This window comes from Zonotrichia leucophrys, chromosome 2, assembly GCF_028769735.1.
Source record: "Zonotrichia leucophrys gambelii isolate GWCS_2022_RI chromosome 2, RI_Zleu_2.0, whole genome shotgun sequence".
NCBI lineage: Eukaryota > Metazoa > Chordata > Aves > Passeriformes > Passerellidae > Zonotrichia > Zonotrichia leucophrys.
In genome coordinates, this window is record NC_088171.1 from 114,182,647 (window position 1) to 114,208,865 (window position 26,219).

A 26,219-nucleotide genomic window follows, 5' to 3' on the forward strand; every position below is an offset into this window, starting at 1 on the left:
CATACTGGATGTTAATACAGAGTCAGTAATACAGCTGTTAGCTATAAAGAATTCACAGCCACTATGTTGAGCTGCCGAGTGCTGAGTGTCTTCCCAAGCAGATTCTTTGTTTTCAGGGAGCAGGTTTTATGCTCCCTGACAATGAAAGTGTTCCTCAGTTTAGGTATTTTGGGTATTTTGTGTGTTCATGTTCTTCATTGTTTGATAGGTTCCTGGGAAAAGGTTGAGCAGTGGGATGGCAAAATGTTCTGACCATACTGAGCTATTTAAGGTAATAAATATTAAAGCTGGTGGCAGAGACTGCAGAAGAACCTCATACACAGTGAATGGGTAATAAAATGGCAGATTAAATTCTTTGTAGCTAAATGAAAAGCAGTGTCTGTGAGGAGGAATAACCCTTTAAATTTGCATGCAAAATGATGGGCTCTGAAATATGGAAGTAGTAGGATATCATCTCAGTAGAAGCAAAATAAAAGGAAAACAGAACAAAAATGTTTAGAAACTATTAAAAAAAACCCCAAAACAAAACAAAAAAATCCAGCCACTTAAGGCAGAAAACACAGTCATACCTCCAAAGACGTTCACTAGTGCAGATGCATAATAGATGCTGTGTTTTGTTGATTCATTTGTCTTAAAAAGTGCAAGAAGAATGTCAAGTGATATGAAATATCTTCTATACAAAGAACAGTGAAGCAAACAAGTATATTTATTCTGGAAAAGAGACAATGAGAGGAAAGGTGAGGGAGAAAAAAATATTAAATAGCATAGAGAAAATAAACATTTCTATTTCTTTGTGAAATGCAAGAGCTCAAGAGCATTCAATGTAATGTGCAGGTGGCAGATTCAAAACAAAAGGAGGTGGCTTTTTGCTCAATGTGTAATTAATACATTTTACTTTCTGGCACAAGGTGTTGCAGATGGTTAAGACATATTGGTGCAAAAAGCCATTGCACATTGTCATGGAAGACGACTTTCCGCTGAGGCTGTTAAGTGCAAAGACGTAATCTCTGCTCAGGCAATCTCCGAACCACAAATTGCAAAAGGCTGAGAGACTTTATATTCAAGAAGCATCTCTGTGTATTTGCCCTGTTTTCAACTCTTCACAGAAATCTGTTAGTGGTAGCTGTTGGCAACACTATATGTGATGGACTACATGGTTCTGCAATTTAAAATACTACTACCAGTCTTCATTCCTTTTACATAGAAGTACTTCAATTAAAAAGTTGGAATGGGGTTTTAGTGAGAGTTTCTAAGACTAGAAGGTGAAAGGAAGGAATATAAAGGGCAAGCTGTCTTGAGAGACAAGATTATGTCAGCAATATCCCTGAAAAATGTGGAATGGACAGGCAAAGAAAACAAAGTTAAGGAAGCTTGAGATACAAAAAAAAGGATCTCTCTTGACTGATAATGAATATAAGGAAAAGCTAGGAAGACAGAAAATTTCAACCAAGTGTAAGGAAACAGATTAAAATGAGTTTGCAAAACAGTTTAAATAAAATCATTTTGGGTTTCATTAATTGTACATCCAGTAGTGTGTTTAATACAGTTCCAAATGTCTTTATACTGAAGGGAAAAAGAAATGTAATGACATCAACCAAAAGTACATTATTACTAATGCTGAGGGAGTATGCAATTTAATGTATTATTATGAGAATTCGTTGATAACAATGGGTGATTATGACCACTGTTGTCTAATGAATGTTAATTATTATCACAAAGAATGAAACTAATGATAGGTCCCTTTCTCAATTAGAGTTAGCTGTGAAGGAACATGAATGTTAGCAATACAGGATATTTCCTCTAAGTCAAAGGTCATGTAGACTGACAGGAAAATTATATTTGGCTTAGAACTACAAAGAATAAAATTAAAAAGCAATGAGTGCTCCCAAAAAGTTATTTGCAAGATGTTCCTCCCAGCTAGATCTTATTTTGGGCTACATTTACTTACATGCAGGGGTATAACTTGCCATGGTAACTGTTTGAGGATATCGTGGATATAACAAGGTATGAATGCTGGAAGTCCTAAGGCTGTGCTAGGAATAATAACTTGGATGTTTTCTTTTTCTGATCACATTGTGGAGAATAGTCTGTCACAGACAGGAGAATGGACGAGATGACATAATTCATTCTAAAAATCATCTCTTCCTTCATTGCTTTCTGGTCCTCATCCTTTTTCCTGCCTGGTGGCAAATTGGTTGGCAACAAATAAAAATTATAGCGTCTGTTTCTACTATCCATCTGGGGTTTTTTTAATGTCACCCACACACATGCCCATGTATCTACCCACCCACTTATATTATCTTGCACAGAACACATTCATTCTCTCACTCACATAATTTATTCATCCCAACATGCACTAGTGCAGCTGCCATTTAGCTTTTGTTTACTGGTAGCCGTAGCAATATTTAAACAGATGTCTATTTACATCCGAGGAGCACATCAATTCTTGCCTGTATGCGTGTACAGCCTTAGTTATAGTTTCTAATGTCAGTATCTTCCTTTGTTTGCATAGTCATCAACAGTATTTCTGTTCAGAGTTGAATAATACAATAGTTCCTCTTTGAATAATAGGGTATCTTAAAATGTAAAATACTTGAAAATGTTTTAAAATAAAATGTCTTATTCAAACAGAAATTTAAATTACCAGGTCTATCCTGATTCCTGAAGAACTCCCTTTGTTTCCTTTATGAGGGGTTATTTGAACTTCAGTTTTCATGAGCTTTAGGTTTTTTGATCGGAGGTTTGTTTCTATCCAAAACAAGGGATGGTGTTTTGTAATAAAACCTGAACTGCAGTGATCATGATGAGGAAAAAATGTATATATTCAAGGATCCACATAGTTTCTGAACAAGTTCTCCAAATATGAGTGTCAGCCTATAACATCTTTCCTTATTCTCAGAAAAAGATACTTCAGCATTGAAAGGAATTTGTCTTTCCAAATACAAACTTCTCAAAGATAGAAGATAAGGTCAAATATATATGGTCTAATATATATGGTAATATGTATGGTCTAATCAGTTTGCTATTCTTGTTGCCTCTATCTTCTCAGGTTTGTATCTCTGAAATGAGAGCAGTAGACCTTGGACAGTTAAGCAAAGTGCTTGTTGAGCACCATAATGTGGGTTATGGAGCTGGATGGTACCTTGACCAAGTTGTCATCCATGAATCAGGCAAGACTGAAGAACAATACGTATTTCTTTGCCAGCAATGGTTAGACAGTGGAGTTGGTGATGCACAGATGGAACGAACATTGAAACTTCTTGGAAAAGTCAGGAATGGAGTGTTGACAGGAAAGATTTATGGTAAGGTCCAAATCCTCAAAACTCCTTCCAGCTTTGGTTTTAATTGTAATCCATAATTTTTTTTTTTTTGTTATTTTTAAGGCTAAAACCAAATTACAGAAACAGTATAGCTTGAACTCCTCCCCTACACCAATTTTCTCTCCAAACACTTTCCTGAGACGGTAAATGCAATTACAATGCTCAGGAAAGAAAAACTAGAGCATAAGGTAGATATTAAGTGACAGAGGCAATGAAGGTACTATGATTTTAGTTGAGGTAAGAAAAAAAGCTGAAGCAGAAAGAAGTAGGTTGTTCCATATGGCATTCAATGCAGAGCAGAAGGCTCCTGCAACAGTGATGAAATCACAAGAGATACAAAAACTCTTTTAGCAGAATGCGATTTTCCCTTATGTTCGTATATTTGCAGAAAGCATTTGCTTTTATTTGCAGTTTTCTTTTTTACTTATATCAATGGCACAAGTTCTTGCAAACAGTTAGTTGACCTGAAGTCAATATTCTATTCAGATTGTTTAATTAACAAACTACCAAAATTCAGAAACAACTTAGACACTGAAAACATGCTTTGCCAGGATACTGTATTTTTTAGCTCTCTCATGTGTCTTTCTTGAAGAGGTGTAAAATGCTGGTTTGGGTCCATTTATGAAAACTGAATCAGAACTGATAGACCAAGCTATGTAAAGTTTAACTAATCTGAAGGTGTGAGTTTGCATTCTGTATCACCATTTTGTAAACTAATCTCTATTAACTTCCATGATCCTGCATATTTCCTTTTATGTTCAGAGAATTTTATACTATACATTATTGCAGATAAAACTAATAGATTATATCCTCATATTTAGTCATCTAAGGTTAGTCCGCTTGTGAATATCTTGTATCATCTAACAAAACAGAAATAATGTTACTGATAGTACAGAAGAACAGAAAACCATGGAAATATTAGCATATTATGAACAGCTAGAGTAGTGACAATTTCAGAATAAGAAATAGCTGTATCTCACCACTGCAAGTATTCTAAGTCTCTATTAAGTAGATTCCATAGGTGTCCTACATAGTCCATAGAGCGAGGCAGGTGTCTCCTGAGGGAATTTCAGAGAAGCCCAAGATTGGTCAAAATCTGTCATATATTTCTTCACGGATAATATGAAGAGTGAGAGAAATCTTGCATCCTTGTTATGCACCTTGATTAATGTCTTAATATAGCTGTGTAAAAACAATTTCCTTCCTTGGTTTCCCACACACAGACATAGTTCTCAAAAATCTGAGTACAGATTTGATAATAATTTCATGTCTATGGTTATTAATACTCAGTGCTGTATCTATTGAAAATAATTTTTGGTCTGGGTGTATAGTAAATCCAGAATTAATATGACAAGTAAGCAGAGAGCCTATGAAGAATGGGTAAATAAAAGACAAATCAGCAAAGAGCAATATAACTTAGGGGTCAGAAACTATATGGATACAATGGAATCTACTAAATTTCAAGCTAAATCAGATTTTGTAAAAGAAGTAAAAGAAACAGTAATGGTTCTTCAACCCTTTATTCATTAAAAGAACTTTCAAAGATGAGTATCTATTCAGGAACAATAGAGTGCAGACTGAAGATCATAATCCCTAAACAAATAGAATACTTTGTCTCTCTTCTCATTAAGGAACCATAATGTTGGCCAGGGAAGCAAAAAGCACAGATACCAATGGAATGAGCTTACTGGAAATCAGAAAATCTGAAACACAAATAGAACTTTGAGCTCAATTTACTCAAAGAGTGACAATCAGGGTAGTTGTTAGTCCAGGGGCAGGTCTAATAGCAAGGATTTAAAACAATTTTATGAAGTCTTAACAAACATAATGGCTCCATCTAAAGAATAGAAAGCATAACGTAGGCGATTACAGACCTAGTAATTGTTCACATGAAAATCTTTATAACATGCTTTTGAAGAAATGAATAGTTGAGACAATAGAAGCAAATAAGAAATGAGAAGGAATGCACCATCTCTACTAAAGAGATGTAAAATAAGATGATGCTACAGAATGTAAAATAAGATGATGCTACAGAAATATTTTGCAGTAAGACAAATATAATGTCATTTGATCCAAATTCTTGTATTGAATTTTATTTTCTCTATGGGAAATTATTAGGTAATCACAAGAAAGTGAAAAGTAGTAGTAAAGGAAGAATTGTAAAGAGCTGGAGAAGAGACAATGAATATGTTAATGAAATCTTTTGGGTCCACAAAGCTGGGAGTGCTATCAGATGAAAAGGTTGTGTGATAAACTTTGAGAACTGACAGGAATTCAACAGAATTCTGTGGCAAGCAGCTTGTATGCAATTAGGTGTAAACTCAACTTGCTATTGGAGCTCTCAACTCTGATACATGGTTTCATTTCAATTGTTTTGGGATTTTTTAAGAATTAGGAACTAACAAGCTAGGCTTCCAAAAACTGTATTTGATCTGTACTGCCGTGTTTTGTAATGATTTCTGCTACACAAATTCATCAGCAGGAGGACTATGAGAAACACCTGGGTTTGTTACAAGACCACAGGATAATTCTGAGGCAGTACTGTGACATGGCTATAGGGTTACTGCGACCCCACAGTGTATGCAGGCATTATTAATGAAAATCAAAGTAACTTACTGGCTTTAAAGAGAAACTGTGATATTTCATCAGCAATGCTGTGTGTAATTGTGGCCACCTCTGTCCAGAAGGACTAGATTAAGCTGGAATAGTTGTAAAGAAGATATGATGACTGAGAAAATGGCGACTCTGTTGTGGAAGCGTAATGAAAAAAAGTGACAGATTCAGAATAGCTAATGAAATGCTCAAAATGGACACAGTAGTGATCTATCAAATTAATGGTGGCTTACACATCAAGAAGAGAAGACAGTTATTTAAGCTAACAAAGTTGTCATAAAAATAAATGGGTTTCAGCAGTCCACTAATGCCTTTACAAGAGAATGAAAATATTTCTGAGAAAGAAACAGAGAAAGATTAGATTTTTAGCACTGAACTCTGTGTTGGGTTGACTCTGGCTGGATGCCAGGTGCCCATCTTTCCTCTCCTCAGCCGGACAAGTGAGAAAAAAAATCACAACAAAAGGTTCACGAGTCAAGAGATCACTCAGCAGCTGCTGCTGACTTGACTAGGGGAAATTACCTTAATATATTTCAAATTAAATTAGAGCAGGATAATGAGAACCAAACCCAAATCTAAAAACACCTTTCCTCCTTCTTCCTGGGCTAAATTTTACTCCCAATTTTCGCTACCTCTTCCCATGCAGTTGTGCAGCAGGACAGGAAATGAAGCTTGCAGTCAATTTATCATGTTGTCCCTATTGCTCCTTCCTCTTCCACTCCAGCATGGGATGACAAGAGACAGTCCTCCCCAAACTTCTCCAAAGTGAGGCCTTCCAATGGGCTGCAGCTCTTCCTGAACTGCTCCAGCATGGGCTCCTTCCATAGGGTGTAGTCCTTCAGGAGAAACCTGCTCCAGCACAGGCTCTCTCCTCGGGGCCACAAGGTCCTGCTGGGAGTCGGCTCCACTGCAGGCTCCCATGAGGTCACATCTTCCTTTGGACATCCTCCTACTCCATCATGGGATCCCCCATGGACTGTAGATGGATCTCTGGTCCACTGTGGACTTCCATGGGGCACAGGGACACAGCTGCCTCATAATGGTCTTCACCGTGGGCTGCAGGGGAATCTCTGCTCATCCTCTCTCTGCAATAACCTGAGGGCCTTCAGAATTGTTTCTCTTGCATTTTCCTACTCTTCTCCAGTTACAATTGTGCAGGTCTTTCTGCCTCACTTTCTTAAATACCTTATCCCCGAGGTGCTCTCACCATCACTGATGGCTCAGCCTTGGCCAGGGGTGGGTCTGTCTTGGAGCAAGCAGGCATTGGCTCCGCTGCACAGGGGGAGCTTCCAGTGGCTTCTCACAAAAGCCATCCCTGAATCCCCTCATCTACCAAAATGAGGCCCCGCAAACCCAGATCACTGCTTTATACTTAACTAAGGAAAAGGAAGGAAGCTGCTTTTAAATTGAATCTTGACAAATTTATCAGAAATGATACAATTTAATTTATGTGCTATAGCAGCCTATGGCACTGTACTATCCAACTGACAGAGTCCTGGACTAGAATCTATACATTCCTGGATTGGAATGTACAGATTCCAGCTACCTATATATTGATAGTTTAGGCCAAGTATTACAGTAATAAAGGGGTAAAATACCCTAGATTATGTCACGTGGGATGTGATAAATTTTCATTTGACTTCCATTTTTTCACAGATATCATTGGTTTCATTTACATTTAATGTTCATAGGCATGAAAATAGATTTAGGATTATTCATGAAGTCGTAACACTGAAGTTATTTTAGATAATTTTACAGATGGCGAGTACTAAATTTTTATGTCAACAAGTGCGGGATTTATGGCACAGATCCTCACCTGATCTAAAGCAATAAAGCTTTATTTGCATTAGTTATAGTAGGAGACAAAGACTTTCCTGTTGTGGTTACTGAACATTCTGAAGCTGAGGTAGGAAGCTGGAGTTTATGGACATAAACTCCAGGAGTGTCTGATTCCATTACTCAAAGTAAAACAACCTGTTTTACAAAATGGCTATTTGAAATTGTCACATACATACTTTGTCTCAATTTGCATAAACAGAGCAAAGTCATGCTATTAAAAAAATTCTGCTCAATTCTGCAGTAGCCTAGGTGATCAAAAATTCTGATTTTCAATTTTTTAAAATTGAAACTATGACTTTGATAACCCTGAATTTTCCATATATGCTATTAACATGAATTAAAATATTAAAGCTAGCTAAATTAATGAGATTTTCTTGGATGAAGTTTCTGATCTTCAAAACTGTCTTGTTGATTGAAATTTTAAGTTGCCAAAGTTACTTAGGAGCCTACCTGACACCAGACTGCAGTCTTTCTGAGCCTTCAGGGATCTGTCAATTCATCTCCAGTGCTTAAGTGACTAAATGTTTCAAAAAGACCTAGCAAAAATTCTCTTGGAGTCTTTCCTGAGTCCCTAAAGTAGAACAAATCTATGTGATACTATATAGGACTATTTTTAATCTCTCAGCAAAAATTATTTCTTCACAGAAGAAACGGATAAAGTTTTTTACTTTGCTGTGGAGATAATTGTGGTGAGGTGTGATAAAAATACTCCTTTTCAAGCACTGGACCAGTTTATCTCACCACCATATTCTTGTAGTATGTATGGAGCATATTTTAACATGTTCATTTAAGTAAATCCCAAAAAAGTTAAAATTAAAATATTCACTGACCAAAGGCAAACCTGATAACCAGTAGTATCTTGTAAAAAATGTGCTGCTGGTGACCAGTGATTTAAAATCATCAGGAGATATTTATAAGGGGCAGGGGGAGAAATCAACAGATTGTCATGGCTCTTCCCAAGTCTCTAATGTGGAACTCACAGTCTCATCTGCACGTTGCTCTTGGACTGGCCCATCTCTAAAGTATCAGCTACTGCTATGGAAGGAATGATGTCCAAGTTTGCTTTTCACTAAATCAATAATAGGGAGTTAACCTGTCATGTGCCGGTATTTGAGCTCAGTACAAAGGTGGGAATGGGTTGCTAGTCCCTCACTAACTCAGCCTCTTACAAACTGATGTAGTATTTTGGATATTCAGCAAACCCACTGATTTTTTTTACTGCTGTTTTATTTCAACAGGGACTTGGGATATCCATGTCACAACAAGTGATATTTCTTCTAGTTCCATGAACCCTAAAATGTCCCTAACTGTATGTGGTGAAAAAGGAACTTGTACTTCAGTCACATTCCCCAAAGGATCCCTTAAAAAAGAGCAGATTTATGAGACTTCTATTGAACTAAGTAAGAAATTTAATACTATATTCAAAGTTCGCCTAGAAATTGAAGAAGCTGGAGAAGGAGAGACTTGGCATTGTCGTGAGGTAAAAACTAAAACCTAAAGCAATTATTTATTGTGTCTCCATTATATATATTTTTTTTTTCTTTCCATATTCTATTGTTATTTCTTCCAGTTTTCAGTCCTGTCTGAGATTGCTAAATTTTTAATTTACAGAAGCTGCAACTGTTGTAGAGAGCTATCTTCAGAGACTGCTCAAAACACTAGGATAGCTATGGATAATAAAAATCTTGTGAACCTAGATGGATTTCTGGACAGCCATACATACAGATGTGCTATCATCTTTAGCACATCAGTGATGCCTTTTCAGAACTGTACTCACTGGCATACATTGCAGTATTTACATAACTCCAAATTGGCTGTTACATGTTGTAGAGTCAGTGATCCATGGCAAATAATTAAGTCAGACACTAGAAATGCATTTTGATGAAACTATCTGCCTTTTAAGTTGGCATGTGAAAAAAAGAAGTGAATAGCAAAAGTGACAATCTTTCTTCTGATATCCAGCTAAAACCTGACATCACACTGAAATTGCAGTGGCATTTCTCTATACAAAAAAATATCTTCATCTTCTTCTGCTGGAAAAATAAAAACAATTCTAAAGGAAAGATTAATCTTCTTTAAAATTGCAGACATGCTTTTTGTCCATTAATGTTTCTATTTTGTTCTTATTAAAAACTGGAGAAAAAATAATTTTCCTTTCCAATACATGGCATTACTGAGCTGAACTCTCTGACATTTAAATGGTAGGCAGGTTGTTAATTTCATCTTCATAGCCAGATGAAATAGTCATCCAACAAATCTATCAAAATTAAGACTGCTTCTGGAGTATTGTAGGAGACAGTAAATCACAGCAAAAATTTCAGAACAGAAACCTGGCAGTTGAAAACAGTGACATCTATTAGTCTGCTTTATTTCATTAGCTCAGAACAATCACTGAAAGCTCAGTTTAAGAGAAATCAGCAAATTTATATAAAGAAGGAAAAGATGCACCCTTACCTTAGGTAGGAAGAGATAGAGAAAGAAATTATAAATTTCCCTGCTTTGGGATACATGCCCATTATGTGGGTTTTAGGGAGACATTTCCTCTTATTCCATAGTTTTTATAGCAGGACTGGCTGAATCCTTGTACAAAATAACTAGGTTGGTATAGGAGGTTGTGGATAATATCTGTTATTAAAGACAGCTTAGCAGTGTACTTACACTGCTGGTTAGAATCACCATGGTCATTTCTGTGCTATTTTGTTTTGATTTTACAAGATTGTACCTCCAGGGAGTCTGAGATTTCTGCCTTCTATTAAAAGTAGATGCAGGTGTAGTTGGTTGAATTCCATATTTAGATTCAGACTTCATTCTTATAGCCATAACTACAAAATAATAATCCTGATTTTTTGAGGAAACAGAAATAGAAACTAATGCCTAGAACAAAATTAATTAAGGTATGCCTTATTTCTGCAGCATGTAATAGCTAATGTCTTCATTCTTGCTTCTTTCTTGAAGAAATAAAACACTTCTTGAAGAAATAAAACACAGTAAATGAAATCTGAGTTTCAATAAACTGTTCAGGAATATAGATATTATTATGAAAGGAAAATTGTGCCAGCATTATTCTTCACAGTGCATTTTAAAAACTCTTTTCAGTTTGTCTGTCATAATGAAAAATACTAAGAGTCTTTTGAAGACAAAACAATGCTACCATCTCCCAATGACAATTCCTAACCAAAGCTGGTTTTGCTTATTGGCTTAAAGGTTTGGACTTTTTACTAAATTAGGTCATGAAGAATTGAAAGGAGTGAATTATAGATGCCCTTTTTAATGCAGGGTTACTTCCTACAAAGTGCTTTCAAATATGTTCTCTGGTCTGGGTTTAAATAGTTTAGAAAATGGGAATTTATCTCAGTGTAGCTGGTAGTACCATACTGTAAGATATTATTAAAACATGCTTTCTTATAGAAAGAGTAAGCTTCTTAGATCAGGATCAGCATTTTCTTAGTTTATACACAGAATTTCATACAGATTGAAGTTAGTATCAAACTCTATATATTCAAGTGATACATATGTACTGGTATATACATATAGATATAGATATATATACATGTCAGAAAGCATTCTTAATTTCTGTATTTCAGTTTTTTCCAGAAACATTTCTTTTTCTTTCTCCTGTTACTTAGAATAAGAAAACATTCTGCAGTGAAAAATATTGGGGCATATTGACATTTCTCACAAGCTGAAATGTGCCCATATCAACACTTCTTTTTCTTCCATATGCTGGATGAATAGGTTACATAAAGGAAACTTTTTAAACAATTTCAAATATATTTTTTTCTTCACTGCAGTCTCTGCAGCAGTAATGTTGACAACACTTTAATTACCTTTAATTGGGAAAGATATTTATTCGTTCTCATTTGAAAGCCTGTTTTCAAAAGCATTTTAGAAAAAATTATTTCCTCTTATTTTTAAATTTTAAGATGATGTGTCATAGCTGTTTAATAGTTTGTCTTTAGCTATAGTTTGCATTAGAGCACAACAGATGCCAAAGTTATTTCTTTTTATTTCTTTGATAAGGTAAAGCTTCAACACAGAGAAACTAAAAATGTTCTAGAATTCCCATTTTGTCATAACTTTGTCGATGAAGAGGGAGGAAGAGTGACTGAGCTTCCAGTTCTCACAGCTGGGTCTCCTTTTCCAACAGGTTTGTCACACATTTGAAACACTGGGAAAGATTTGGTCAGTGATAATGTCCAATTTTCAGAGCAGTCCAAAGGTTTTTGCAGATATTTTCTGTTAATTTCCACCATGGCTAGGTCCAGTCCAGTGTTTAAAACCAATATCTTACACCCTAAAACTGAGCATTGTGCACTCAAGTCTGATTGGTATCAGTTTGTGACACATAAAAGAGCAAGCATATGGCACTGAAACTCCTAAAAGGGTTTTGAACAGTGCTCAGAGTGTAGCTTTTTCTCAATAATATGATCTGGTTCACTCACAGTGTGAGCAAGGGAAATACAGAAGAGATAAGTCTTGTACTGTAATTTCAGGCAAGAAGGAGCTCCATGCCCCTCTCCACCCCAAGCAGATCTCTTGTTGTTTGTGTCCCTAGAATTGCAGGCTTTCTTTTCAAACTGTGACCTAGCAGTTGTATGTCATCCAATTCCATCAGAGTTGTGCCTTGGTCCCCTCAAGACTGGATATGTTTAGTTTGTTCTGTGTTTTTCATGGAGTTCTATAACTAAAGTTAGAGAAGAATAGAAGAACTCTTATCCTAAATGAATATTCTACCATGAAAATGTCATAGGCTACTCCAGAAGTAAAGGGTTTAGATCAAGCACAGAAGTAATCTGTATATTCTTGCCTCTTTTGCTGTGCTTTTAAAGTTAGGATTCACTTAGACAGAAACTTCTTAAACGTGAATTTGAGAAAGTATTGATGGGAAATTCATTGAACAAATTTTTTGCTTTTAAATACTTTTTAGATTTATTTCTTTATGGAAGAACACAGATATTTAAATCTTTAAAAATGCTGCTGCTTTTCCTGAGGAGCATTTAATGTGAGGACAGATACTTTTTCTTTACCTCTTCCCACATTTTTTCTCCTTTTGTATTGAATGTTTTGGGGATGTGACCTCTTTCTGGTTTTAGCGGCCATATCACCAGAGTGTTATGCATTTCTCTGGGAGTGCAAACAGGTATTTTACATAAGCAGCCTTTCAAGAAGTGCTCAGCTGAAGGGTTGTGTGTTCACATTGTGTGTTCTCTCACATGTCATCTCCTCTCCCGAGGCCAGTAACTCCAACTGGTGCAGTGCAGAGTGAACAGCCACCGACTGGACCATGATCCAGAGAAAATACAGAAGTTGCTTTCTTCCTGACAGAATCCAGCTTCATTTGAACTCATGAGTCTCTGAGCACAGATACACTTGTTCAGTGATTTAGTATCATCCATGGCCTAGAAACTTTTTCATTGGAGTGTCATGTATTTAAATGCATGCAAGAGGTGATAAGAGTATTATTTACATGCTTTTATACCAACCTGTTATGTGTTTATTTTTTTCCTCTTCTGCCTGTGTTTCAGGCCCACTCAAATAATTTAGCTTATTATTCTTCATAATAGTTGCCCTTACATTCTAATTACTTTGCACCTATGTGCTTTTACAAGCATTACACTCTATTTTGGTCCTCTGATCACTCCAGATAGGATGAAAAATGAAAATATAATAGAAGTAATTGATTAAATAACATATATTTCAACTGATTTAGGTTTGATAAACCTTTACTCTTTTTCCCCACAGTGAAAATCTATGTTCTCTACATCACTACGGGAGCTATCCCTGGGTCAGGAACAGATGCAGATGTGTACATCATGCTGCAAGGCTCCTTGGGAGATACTGGCAGAAGAAAGTTAATTAGAAAAGGAGATGAAAATTTCACTAAAGGAAAGGTATACTTATGAGTTCTGCACGATATTTTTCACTTTTCGAATCCAGTCCAATCACTGTGGATTTAGTGGGAATAGGGAAGTCTACAAATACAGTTTGCAACACTCTGTGATTAAGTGTTTGTTTATCAATATCTCAACCTTATGTGGGAAATACCAATCCTTAAGCAGCTGATGCTAGCAACACTGACAGCTGATGAGGTGGCTATATCAAGTGCTTTCATATTCAATTTTACAGCCAAATTTTAATACCTCTTTTCTGCCCATGCCACTCTTCAGACTATGGCACCTTTCCCTGATTTCTACTGTCTGCTCCTCAGTCTGGCTCTTGGTCTCTCCAGACTGTGAGACACTACTGTCCATAGTTTTCTTTGGTGTTCCAGGAGGGTCCTTCATTCACTGTGCAGGAGTGAGTCTTGTAGCTCATAGACATAGACCAGTCAAAGTCAAATATTCCTGCCCGAGATGCTTTTACTTGATGCATTGTCAGTATAAGCAGAAATTGGAGGGAATTTAGGTACTGAATGTGCTGTAGAAACACGAGTAGATTTACAGAAAAATGCATGGTTTTGACATGAAACCTTGTGCCTGTCAGAAACTCTGGACAGAGGGAGTGAAATTTTCAGCTGAAAAGATCACAAGATATTTTGAACATGGAATAAATAAATTGCTTGTACTTACTCTGGCTCTTTTTTGGAAACAAATTTGAGGACTGAAACAATTTTTAAAATATTTTAAAACAAATATCTATTACAGAAGAATTGGGTTGGAATAGTTGAAGTTTAGAAAAAAATCCACCGGGGTCTTGCAACCAGTAAGTTATTTTAATCTGTTGGTGTTGGCTGCCAAGAAAATGAGAGCTTCTTTAAGGATGCAAGCTTCCAAATCAGCCTAGACTGATAGCCAAAGCAGACATGGTGTGTGTGATTAGGAGGGGCTCAGCTCCTAGCTACCCCTAGCCTCACCAATTCAGTGTCAATTGAAAGTGGGTATTGTATTTCTGGATTTCAGCTACTTGAAATACTTATTCATAAGAAAAGTTGGAGAGTTTAAGTCTTTGTTATTTAAAGGATTAAATATTGTGGATGAGGATACTCAGTTTTGATAAAGTCACATTTGTCTTCCTTAATGCTGGAGTTCAGGTCAGGGTTTACTAGTAAGCTGATTTAACTGAATTTTAGAGCTGCAGTCCTTTTGTCCTCATGAAGTAAAGTTAGTTTAATATAAGTTTTACTAGGTTCCTCCTTAAATCATAGTCCCACAAGTGAGTAGTCTGATTTCTAGACTGGTAGTTTTTAATGAAGTGGGACCAGGGATGTACATCTAGAAATGTTGACTATGAAAGCAGAAGTGAGCCACAAAGATTTATAACCTTGAAGAGTAGTTTTATAGTATTAGCATCTACTTCAGTATAGCTCAGAATTTTTCTCTCTTACAGAGTAACATGCAGATCTGGCATGTAGCCATCTCTTCATTATTTATTTGACATTTCATAGGAGCAGTGTGTGAATATAACACAGTAGCTTTATATTTATAAATGTAGATATCAGCACAGGAGGATTTTAGGGCTCTAAGAAGAAATTGCTTGTAGATAAGTAATAGAGAAACATATAAAAGTCTTGATTCACTCGTTATTCAGTGAAAATAAAGGTATTTGGTTAATTGAAAAGTAAAAAATTATTCTGCAAGAAGGCTCATGCCTATGTAGCAGTATTTGTTCATTATATGTTTTGGAAGTTTCCCAATGTTTTCTTCCCTTAAAAAGTAATCTCCAAAAAGACTCTCAAGTGTGGAATGTCTCTTTCTACACCAGCCCAATCACATATTGTGCCAAGCACCCCTGCAGTCAGAGATTCTGCATTGGTGGTTTAGGGGATTTGGAGTATAACAGGCAGAATTTGCATTCGGAATCTTAACAGTTGTTCTGACATTTTAAAATGTGCTTTTCCTTGCAATAATTTTTCCCCTGACTATACTGTAACAGCTAGTGAACTGGAACAGTGTTTCTGTTCAAAATCATATCAAAATATGATGTTAGTCTCCCAGAATGTCAGGGCTGTTACAAGCAACAGTTTAGCTATGCAGAAGTACATAGAAATGTTTAAATATTCAGCAAAATTTGCAGTGGATTGGAGATATTCTTCTCTCATTTAACATGTTTTTTATTTTCACAAGCCAAGTTACATGATAGTAAAAGAGTGAATTATCATCTTGTATCTGAAAAGTTTCTTTGTGCCTTTCCAAAGTCCTTACCCCTGTGAAACCATCAGAGAACTTGAAGGTAAAGTAATGTGCATGATATTATTAATTCACCAGTAAGGCCCTGCAGCTCACCCCTGAGAGGGCAGCACTGTCACCGTAGAGAGCTGGGATTCTGGTGATCTGCTCATACTAATGAGTGTGAGGACTTGTCCTGCAAGATCCATAGTCTTTCAAATTGCTGTGACATTGATGCCTTGTTTGATGTTCTCCTAAAAGCTGTGAGGACAGACAACGCAATCTCAGCACACATCTTCCAGCAGTTCAGCTTTCCTGAAATCCTAACCATATTTATTTGTGATTCATGAGTCAGTTTAAGCCTGATTGATGTTACCTGCTTATGAGCATTTTCTTGAACCAAGTATACTCAGTTCAGACATCCTGTGAAAACCAGGGCCCAGTTGTGTAAAATCCTTACAGTATCTCCATATTGCTTCTGACACGCAATGTTTTTTCAGCAAATGTCATTCTTGATGCTTCTTTATATGGCCTTTGATAGACTTGCTGTATGCTCTGTCATATGTCTGTGAGTTATTCAAAAATTTCCTCTTTGAGAATGTGGTTTTTTTTCAGATCAGTTCCATCAAAACTGGTAAAGTACACTGAATATGTTATGATTGATATTTAAGTATTTTAATCTAGGTTTTATGAAATTGGTCAGTATTTTAAGTATTCCATTCTATAGAAGCACTAAATTCTCTGACAATTTTTGCTTCATTCTATTACTATTTGAAAAGATATATTCTTTATCCTGCCCTATATTTAGACATCAACTGCTCAGGTTGGTGCCATGGTAACTGCAGCACATACAAAAATTTTCAGTGAGAGGTGACTGTTGGTGCTCAGTTTCAGCACTCACAGATTAAGCACCGACAATTAAAAAAAAAAACAAAACTTCAGCAAAAAGTCCATGTGTGCCAGGATACACAAAGAGTCAGAATGTGGGGCAGTGTCCTGAGGTCATAAGTAGGAAGCCAGTGAAGTCCACATCCCACCACACTGACAGTGCTGCTATTTTGTGACTGCAGATAAACCTTCTCTTATGGAAAGCATGCCTGACATAATGATTAAATAGGTGCCAAATGTCATTGATCCAAATGTATTAATCACAGTGGCAGGCTGTTGGCCAAGTTACTGCTATACAGGAATGAACACTAAATCAATCTGGTCATCACAGAATCACAGAATTGTTTAGGTTGGAAGAGACCTTTAAGATAAAGTCCAGCCGTTGACCCAGCACTGCTAAGTCCACCACTGAACCATGTCCCTGGCTACATGTTTCCCTGGGCAGCCTGTTCCAATTCTTGACAACAATTTCATTGAAGAAATTTTTTCATGTAGCCATTGTAAACCTCCCCTGGTGCAACTCAAAGTCATTTCCTCTTATGCTGTGGCTTGTTATCTGGAAGAAGAGACCAACCCCAATCTGGTTGCAACCAATCTTTCCCCCAACCTCCCTCCTTTCAGGCAGTTACAGAAAGCAATCAAGTCTCCCTGAGCCTCCTTTCCTCCAGGCTAAACACCTCCAGTTCTGTCAGCTGCTCCTCTTAGGATTTCTGCTCCAGACCCTTCACTAGCTTCATTGCCATTCTCAGGACACACTCCAGCACCTCAGTGTCTTTCTTGTAGATAAGGGCCCAAAACTGAACACAGAATTCAAGGTGTGGCCTCATCAGTGCAGTGTACAGAGGGACAATCATTGCCCTGGTCCTGCTGGCCACCCTATCTCTGATACATGCCAGGATGCCTGTGGCTGCCTTGGCCACCTGGGCACACACTGGCTCATGTTCAGCAGTTGTCAACCAGAGTCTCCAGGTCCTTGGTGGTTTTCCAGCTACTCTTGCCCAGTCCTGTAGCATTGCATGGAGTTTTGAGACCCAAGTGCAAGACCTGGCACTTGGTCTCACTGTACATCATGCAGTTGGCCTTGGCCCTTGAATCCAGCCCATCCAGATCCCTTTGCAGAGGATTTCTGCCCTCCAGCAGATCAAGATCCTCAAGCAACTTGGTGGTGTCTGCAAACTGACTGAGGGTGCCCTTGATCCCCTCCTCCAAATTATCAATAAAGACATTAAACAGGACTGGAGCCAGTGCTGAGCCCTGGAAAGCGCCAGTAGTGACCAGCCACCTGCTGGATTTAACTCCATTCACCACCACTCTCTGGGCCTGGCCATCCAGTCAGATTTTACCCAGAGAAGAATGCACTCATTGAAGCCACGAGCAGACACTTTCTCCAGGATGATGCTGTGGGAAATTGTATCAAAGGCTTTCTTAAAGTCCAGCTTACCAAATTTCACCGCCTTTCCTTCCTTCACTAAGGAGATCACTCTGTCATAGAAGAAGATCAGTCTGATCAAGCAGGACCTGCCTTTCATAAGGCCATGATGGCTGAGCCAGTGTGTGAGTACTGTGTGATGGTACTCGAGGTGATCTGTGCCATTTCCTTCCCTGGCACACAGGTCAGGCCTGCAGTTCCCTGGATCCTCCTTCCAACCCTTCTTGTAGATTCATGTTATATTTGCTAATTTCCAGTCAAATGGGACCTGTCCAGTTAGCTGGGACTGCCTGAAAATGATGGAAAGAGGTTTGGGGAGCACTTCTGCCAGCTCCCTAGGTACCCTCAGGTGAATCCCATCCAGCCCCATATGCATGTCTCTGTGCTGTAGCAGGTTGCTGGTCCTTTCCCCTTGGACTGTAGAGGCTTCATTCTGCTCCCTGTCTCTGTTTCACATCTCAGGGGGCTGAAAGATCAACTGGTCTTACTATTAGAGACTGAGGCAAAGATGGCAGTAAGTACCTTAACCTTTCCCTCAGTCTTTGCCAGCTCTGTTTGTGGTACTCATGGTTGCTTGCACTCCCTCAGAGCTTCTTCTGTACATGGTGGGAGCTTGGCCACCATTGGTTCCGGCCCTGTGTCCTGTCACCTGCTGTGCCTCGGGCTGTGGGCTCCTGGGGGGCTCTCTCTGCTATCCCGAGGTTCCTTTGGGAATATTCCCCCTCTACCACACTGCAGTGTTCAGCTGGGATTGTGCCAGCACCACAGTAGCTCACCTTGGCCACTTGACTGCTACTTTTTGTTATGCCATCTTTAAATCCATTGAGCAGAAGGATTAATCAGATGGGAACTAGGAAAATATAGAATGCCATTATAGTGAAGGAAAAGCCGGTGAAGGTTGTCAGAAACTGCCAGGAGAAACACAGAAAGAAAGAACATTTCTAAAGCATTATAAAATTGTAGGAGACAGTGGCAAACACCTGAGTTATGTGCAGTTCTCATTGATACCTCCAGGATGGCATTTCCCAGTCAGTGGTTACAGTCAGTGAGAGATTTAGAAGGGACAGAGTCAGAACATCCCATTGCAATCACCCAGCTTGTCTGTACAGCACTGGCCGATGTTTAGAGCTGAGTGAATAATTAATTTCAGTTTCCTGACATATTCCTGCAGGGCAAAAAAAACATGTAAAACTTTGTTGCAAAAAAAATTAAAAACTGGTCAAAATTAATTAATGCTAAAATTACCTGCAAGAGGGGAACACTTCATTCTGTCTATATAGATCTTAAAAATAAATCATGTAAGTGACATTTCTAAAGCTGAAATGCATCTCACTTAGTTTCACTTGCCTGTATTCTACACATTTGTTCTAACATGATGGCTTGAGCATCTGCTGCAGAAAGGGAGTGATGGTTACCTTCTCTCTTCATTTGGATATTTATCTTAAAATGAAATTAGTTAACCTCAGAGAGTACCTGCTGTTTTCTTTGAAGGAAATTGTCTTATTATATAGACTTATTTTTAGATAGGCCAAGTTGAGTAAGTGAATTTTATGCCCTGTTCATTTCAGGATTTTGATAAACAAGGTAATTTTAAAATAAAATGCAGCTAAATTTATTAGCTTGATTTATTAAAAACCTTAATACAAGTGTGCTTTTTTCAGGAAATAAAATATTCCATCATTTTTCTCAATGCAGCAAGAACTAAATTAAATTCTGTTCAAGTTAAAAAGTTTAGAAAATATATCTAACTCCAAATGAATAGCTACCAGTGATGAAGTTTAAATCTAGCTGGAAAGCTGTTTCAAAGCTTAAGGATACTTGTTTTTTCTTTTAAATATTAGGAATTCACACTGTTTTCTGGCTAAATTTTTCAAAATTTAACTTCTTGGAATTGAATTTTGTCACACTTTTGACTGCTAGTTTGGATAGCTCTCTTACACCAAATTTCTACCGCTTTTGACAGTATTTATGACAATAAGAAAATCAGTATGCCTTTGACAAGTTCAATAGATTATTCTGCTTGATTCACTGAAATGAAGGTTTCCAGTGATTTATTAACTCTCACAAATCTTTTCAGAGCACTCTTCAATTTAGCACCCTACTTCTTCAAGTGTTATAACTGGGGATTGTATTTGCATAATCTCTGAAATCTTGTTTTCTTCCAGATAAATCATGGAAATACTAAAGAGCATAAGCTTATTAACTGGCTTCACTGCATTGAGATGTGCTTGAAAATATTCTCTTTTTACAGCCACACTTGGGGACATACAAGTCAGACATTTTATTATCCCATTATTATATTTGATTATAGTGTCTTAATCAAAATATCATGCAATAATATGCATTTCTGAAGTCGAAGAAAATTACATTCATCCTATTTTTTCTGCCTGTTAAACCAGATCTCAAACTTGGACTGTTATTCAATCAATCCAACAATCAAGCTGCATCAGATGGGATTGAATCTGTGCAAAGTGATGGCTGCCTTATGTTTGTTTATGTCTTATTGCTGGTTTTGCTTGATTTTTAAATCTCTTTTGTTTGATATAATTTATGATTACAGCTTTGGATGTGGCTGATGATATCGATCTAGGTAGCAGTCCTTTTGCATTTTATTAAATACATTTGAAGGTCTGATTGAAATGTCTTACTTAGTTGGCAGAAGGTTCATAGGTACTGATCATTATAAAATGTCCCTCTTCTTCCTTACTCCTGTTGCTGTTTTGTGCATAGAAATCTTGTTTCAAAAGGATTTCTTTCCAGTTATACTAAGATTATTAACATAATATCAGTGCAGGGCAAATATATTTGGGGTTTTTTACTACCCCTATTCTTTCACTGATTCTTCACCAATCTTGTTGAAGACTGATAAACTATGATAAATGTGCGTTATCAGAAACCTCGAATGATTCATTCATTATAATCTATGTTAATTTTTTCATGCAGAGATAAAAATTTTCAATGATTTTATAGCTGAGAATTTAACATAATACAAAATCATGCTTGCAAAAATGTGAGTCTATAAGGAAATTCAGTGTTGGCTTTTTCAGATGCATGAAAACCCCTGTTTTTAAATAAGCATTTTTGAAGAAGCATACAGAACACTACAGGGCAGTGTCCATCCTTCCACTGAGCTGAGCCAAGACAGTACTGCTGTCAGTGCTACTTACCACCCAATATTTCCACCTCTGAAGTCTGCTGGCACAGTGACATTTGCTCTGTTCAATGTTTATTTAGCTTAAGCAGTTCATATAATTAGTGATTTGGGCTTTTTCACTTGGTCTATCTTGATAAAATTTTGCTGGAGCTGATTTTGTTGTTACCTAGCCCAACTAAAAAGGTCGTAATGTCCATCTAAGGTAGTGATGTGACAAGGTTCTGTTCAGAGCAACTGGAAGAGCCCACAGGACCACAATCTGAAGGGGCAAAAGTAATTTTTCTCTTTTTTCTTCCTTTCCAGGAGCATTTACACACTGTTTCTGATTGGGCTCATTGTTACAGGGGGCCTTTATTTTGCCTACCTGTGTTAAAACTGCTTTGTTTTCAGTGGAGTTTCTCCAGATTAACAAGTGAGATCAAAATAATCAGGCAGCAAATCAATAGGTTTGCTAAGCTTAATAGAAAAGGTCCTTTATCTAGACACTCTGACTCCTTTTCCAATAAAAGCCTATTAAAATGATACTAACATTAGCAGTATGGGAAATCACTTGTGCATACAGGTTGATGAAATGAAGCATATGGTGTGTCTTGACTTGCCATTTTCAGTTCTTCTGGGAATATCATCATTAACCAACCATCAAGTCTCAGTACCAAGCCTGTAAAATGATTGGCATTTATAAAGGTAAATATTGCACAGTGACTGTTCAAATGCTTCTTCTGTTACAAGAGCTATTGCAGCTGCTGCAGACAGTGATATGTTGCCAGCACTGTCACAGAAGAGGACTGAATAAAGTCATAATAAATTGGGTCATACATTCAAAGAAAAGGCTCAAAACGTGAGTCTCTGGAAAAAAAAAGAAACATGTGAAGAAAATCTGAAAGAAAGTTAAGAAAAAACCCCCAAACTTTAAATATTCTGAAAGGATTTCTGGAATTATTGTTATAAGGGAATTTTTTAGTCCTTATTTTCTTAGCCAAGAAGTATGAAAAGTACCAGTTCTGGTTTTGCTAGGCAGCTCTTCTGGGTCACAGAGGATGTATGGCTCTACCATTGTCAGTCCTAGCTGCTTAGACTGGGAGAATATCTTTCTTTCTCCAGGCAATGTTAATTATGAAAATTTAGTGGGCTGTACATACATACAAATTGCTTTAATGCTATTCTGAGAAAATTCAATATAAGCTCTGCTGAATTAGCCAATATGTATTATTATCAATATTTAAGGTGACTTCTCAGTTCAAATCTAATTTGCTAGTAGTAACTAAAAAACAATTAACATTTTTTCCCTAGGGGAACATGATGAAGATAAATTTCATATTCTATAGGTTTGCTTCTGTTCTGTGCGTTCTCTTCCTCTCTCTTTCTCTTTCTGCAGAAGAATTAACCCTCCAGTCATTTCAAAGGTCCCCATTTGTAAGTCAAGTAAAAGGTAGAATATCATGTGATGTACAAGATCTGTCAACAACTTGAGTATTTAGAAAATTTTATGCCTAATCCATGGTCTCAGATGAATCTACAAAAATATTAGCTAATTTATTAATAATAATTGAATTTCATAAAATTAGAATGAAATATATGTCATAATCTCTCTGTTTGCAGACAGCTTGAGAGGAGAAAAGTGAATTAAATTTAGCAAATAAATTATCTCTAGCCAATTGTTTTTAGTTCTAACAATTATAGTTGCTGCTCTTTCTCTGTTCCTTTTTGGTCTCTTGACTAAAATAAAGCTCATTACACTGTGTAGATTTTCAAACGTACACATAAAGTGAAAATGTTATCTTGTCTGTGAGATGAGTTTACCCCAGATGACACAATTTCTAATCTATTTAGTAGTTCCTTAACTTGCAGTTTATTAGATGTTTGAATAGTCTGCAGATTTGTCCATGGAATTTTGAGATTTTACTTTCTCTAAAGTGAGCTCGTTAAAATGGCACATTGACAAATGATAGTGTGTCTAACACAAACCAAACATCAAGCTTTTCACAAAGGTTTTTTCCTTCAAAATGTACTTATTTTCATAGGAAAAAGGAATTAGAAAACATTTTATGTTTTAACTAATCTTGCTTTTATCTGTGGCTGGATCCTCCACGTCATAGATAACCCACAGCACATGCTGTCCCTGATTTATTAAGTTATGAAGTTAATAAGTACTAAAAGTTTGTTAATCATCAAGTTTGATGCAAGTCAGACCCAACTATTCTTCTGGAGACAGCATAAATCTAGAAGCCAGCAGAATATTGTCTGTAGTTTTCCTATATTCCTAACTCTCCTTTCCAAGAGTGGATCACAGACAACAGATTTTTTTGGAGATGCTGATGACCATGCCACTAAATTAGTCATTCTCTGGAAAATTCTTTTCTCTAAAAAAGAAATTATTCTAACAAGTATCTGACAAGAGCTTTCTCATGTGTTTCCAATATGTGCTTCAGTTGGGGTAGAATTAATTTTCTTCGCAGTGGCTGGTATGTTGTTGTGCTTTGGATTTGTGCTGAACACGGAGCTGATAACACAGAGATGTTTTTGTTATCACTGAGCAGGGCTTGCACAGAGCCAAGGCCTTTCCTGCTTTTGGTGCTGCCACACTGTGAGGGGGCTGGGGGTGCTCGGGAGGGTGGGAGGAGACACAGCCAGGACAGGTGACCCCAGCTGACCAAAGGGGTATTCCAGAACTTATGGCATCATGTCCAGCATAGAAAGTGGGGGAAGAAGCAGGAAGGAGGACATTTGGAGTGATGGCATTTGTCTTCCTAAGTAACCTCTGCAAGTTCTGGGGCGTTGCTCTTCTGGTCATGGCTGAGCACCTGCCTGCCCATAGGAAGCACTGAATCAATTCCTTGTTTTGCTCTGCTTGTGTGCATGGCTGTTGCTTTCTCTATTAAACTTTATCTCAACCCACAAATTTTCTAGCTTTTGCCACTCTCATTCTCTCCTTGATCTTGCTGGTGAGGGGGTGAGTGAGCAGCTCTATAGGGTTTGGATAATGCCTGGGGTTAAACCTCAACAATCATGCATATACAATCATATTACTATAAGCATTATCATTTGCAAGAACTAGCAGCAAATTTAGGATAAATTTTCACATTTTGTGAACTTAATTTTTTTTTTTTACTGAGAGACACAGGATATGTTTCTTACTCCAGTCTGTGTTTCTCAGTCATCTCCTGACTCCATGTATTTTTAATACATTTCATTTAATAAGTGTAACAAATTCATTTTATTCAGACATGATGGTGTAACTTTACCAATCCAATTAAAGCTGGAATAAAGGAGTGATCAAATTAATATCACAATTAATGTAAATTAGTTGTTCAAGTTAATGGTATTCAATCATCAAATTAGTCCAATAGGTAATAAAATAAAATGATTGTGTTGACACTAAATCATAATTTTTTGATTTAGCTAAGGAAAACATGAAGAGGAGCCTCTTTTCCTGCAGTTCTGCACTCCTAGAATTTCAGCTGTTCCAATATATTTGCTCTGCTGTTAGATTCACTAAGCCACTGATAACGCTGATTCCTTATGAGCAAGTATAGCTATTCAAATTCCTCTTTCCTTTTACTTCCTTCATATCATTGTCTCATTTTCCCATTCACATGATAGTTTAAGAGTGATAATGCAGATGTGTTGATTAGATGGTACATTGTAGCAGTTTTTGACCAACACAACCTTTCTGTCTGCAAGTTATAGAATAATCAGTAACAGGTTGATTATTATTTTTAGGACACTGTTAAAGGTGTAGTTCGTAAACACACACTTGTACAGATATTAGAGATATCACATGTATAGATATTGATGAAAAATTAGAAACAAAAATTGAATAACAAATTTAAAATTTTTCTGTTTCTGGGGATTCTTTTAAAGTGGGTGATCATATCTAATCTGCAATTTTAAGCTCAATATTTGAGCTTATGCTGTGTCTCATTAAGTTGCAAGCTCGTTAGGCTCATCTTTGTGACACAAATCTTTCATCAGTTATTCAGCTGGAAAACCTATCCAGGAAAAAATCTGTAAGTGGTGGAGGAAGAGGACTGCCTATTCCCGGTTTCACCTCTGCACAAACCTTTATGGGTTGCTCTGGCAGAGAAACTTCAGTGTGAATTACATTGGGAAGACTTCAAGACTTCTCAGAACTCAAGTGTCTTCATCATTATTGCTACCTATTCCCTTCAAAACCCTCTTTGCATCTTTCAATCATGCTGGAAATTCCATCACAAATAATGCTAGATTTTAACAGTTATCAACCCCAGTAGAAATGGGATAATAATTCATAAATCTATAGATAATTCATAAATCTATAAAGCAAAAAATGTGGAAAGTCTCTGTGACAAGAATTTAATGTCTGTTTTTCAGCTGAGAAAACAGGAAATAAGTGTAACACACACAAAAAGCCAGAATCAGATATTGTGGAAGTATTGAATGCCTGATAAATCACAATTCTCTTTAGGAATCTTACTTCAGTGTTCTAAACATTGTAAAATTATTGTGGGTTTTTTAACTGATAGAGAAAGCAGAACTTATTTCAACACAATTTTTTAAAATATTTTTCTTTCCATTCAATTACTTATATTGAAGCTAATCCTACACATTAATCCAAATCTGGAACCAAGTTTGTCAGTCTTTCTTTAGAGATTCCTTCTGTGATGCTTGTTTCTACCCTTCTCATTCCCAGTATTTCATTCCTGAAATAGCCGTTGGGGTCTATTTTGTTGAGAGTAAGATATTTTGAAAATATATTCCCTGTAGATCATTAAACATCAATTTTGGGAAGGAAAATTTCTCATTAAGCAAGCATAGGTATCTGATAATCTGTGTGGGCAAAGAGGGGGTTTAGCTGTAAATTGCAGAACCACAAAGGGAAGAAATACTTCTTA

At 36.9% G+C, this 26,219-nt stretch overlaps 1 protein-coding gene across 1 annotated transcript in view; it reads left to right on the plus strand.

The window, feature by feature from the left end:
- The window catches only part of LOC135442936 (lipoxygenase homology domain-containing protein 1-like), a 130,872-nt gene that overhangs the window by 87,424 nt on the left and 17,229 nt on the right, over nucleotides 1–26,219 (plus strand). The window contains exons 30-33 of the mRNA XM_064703209.1: nucleotides 3,050–3,302; nucleotides 9,011–9,252; nucleotides 11,793–11,919; nucleotides 13,515–13,663. Of these exons, the coding sequence (XP_064559279.1) occupies nucleotides 3,050–3,302; nucleotides 9,011–9,252; nucleotides 11,793–11,919; nucleotides 13,515–13,663 (771 nt within the window). The remainder of the gene's footprint in view (nucleotides 1–3,049; nucleotides 3,303–9,010; nucleotides 9,253–11,792; nucleotides 11,920–13,514; nucleotides 13,664–26,219) is intronic.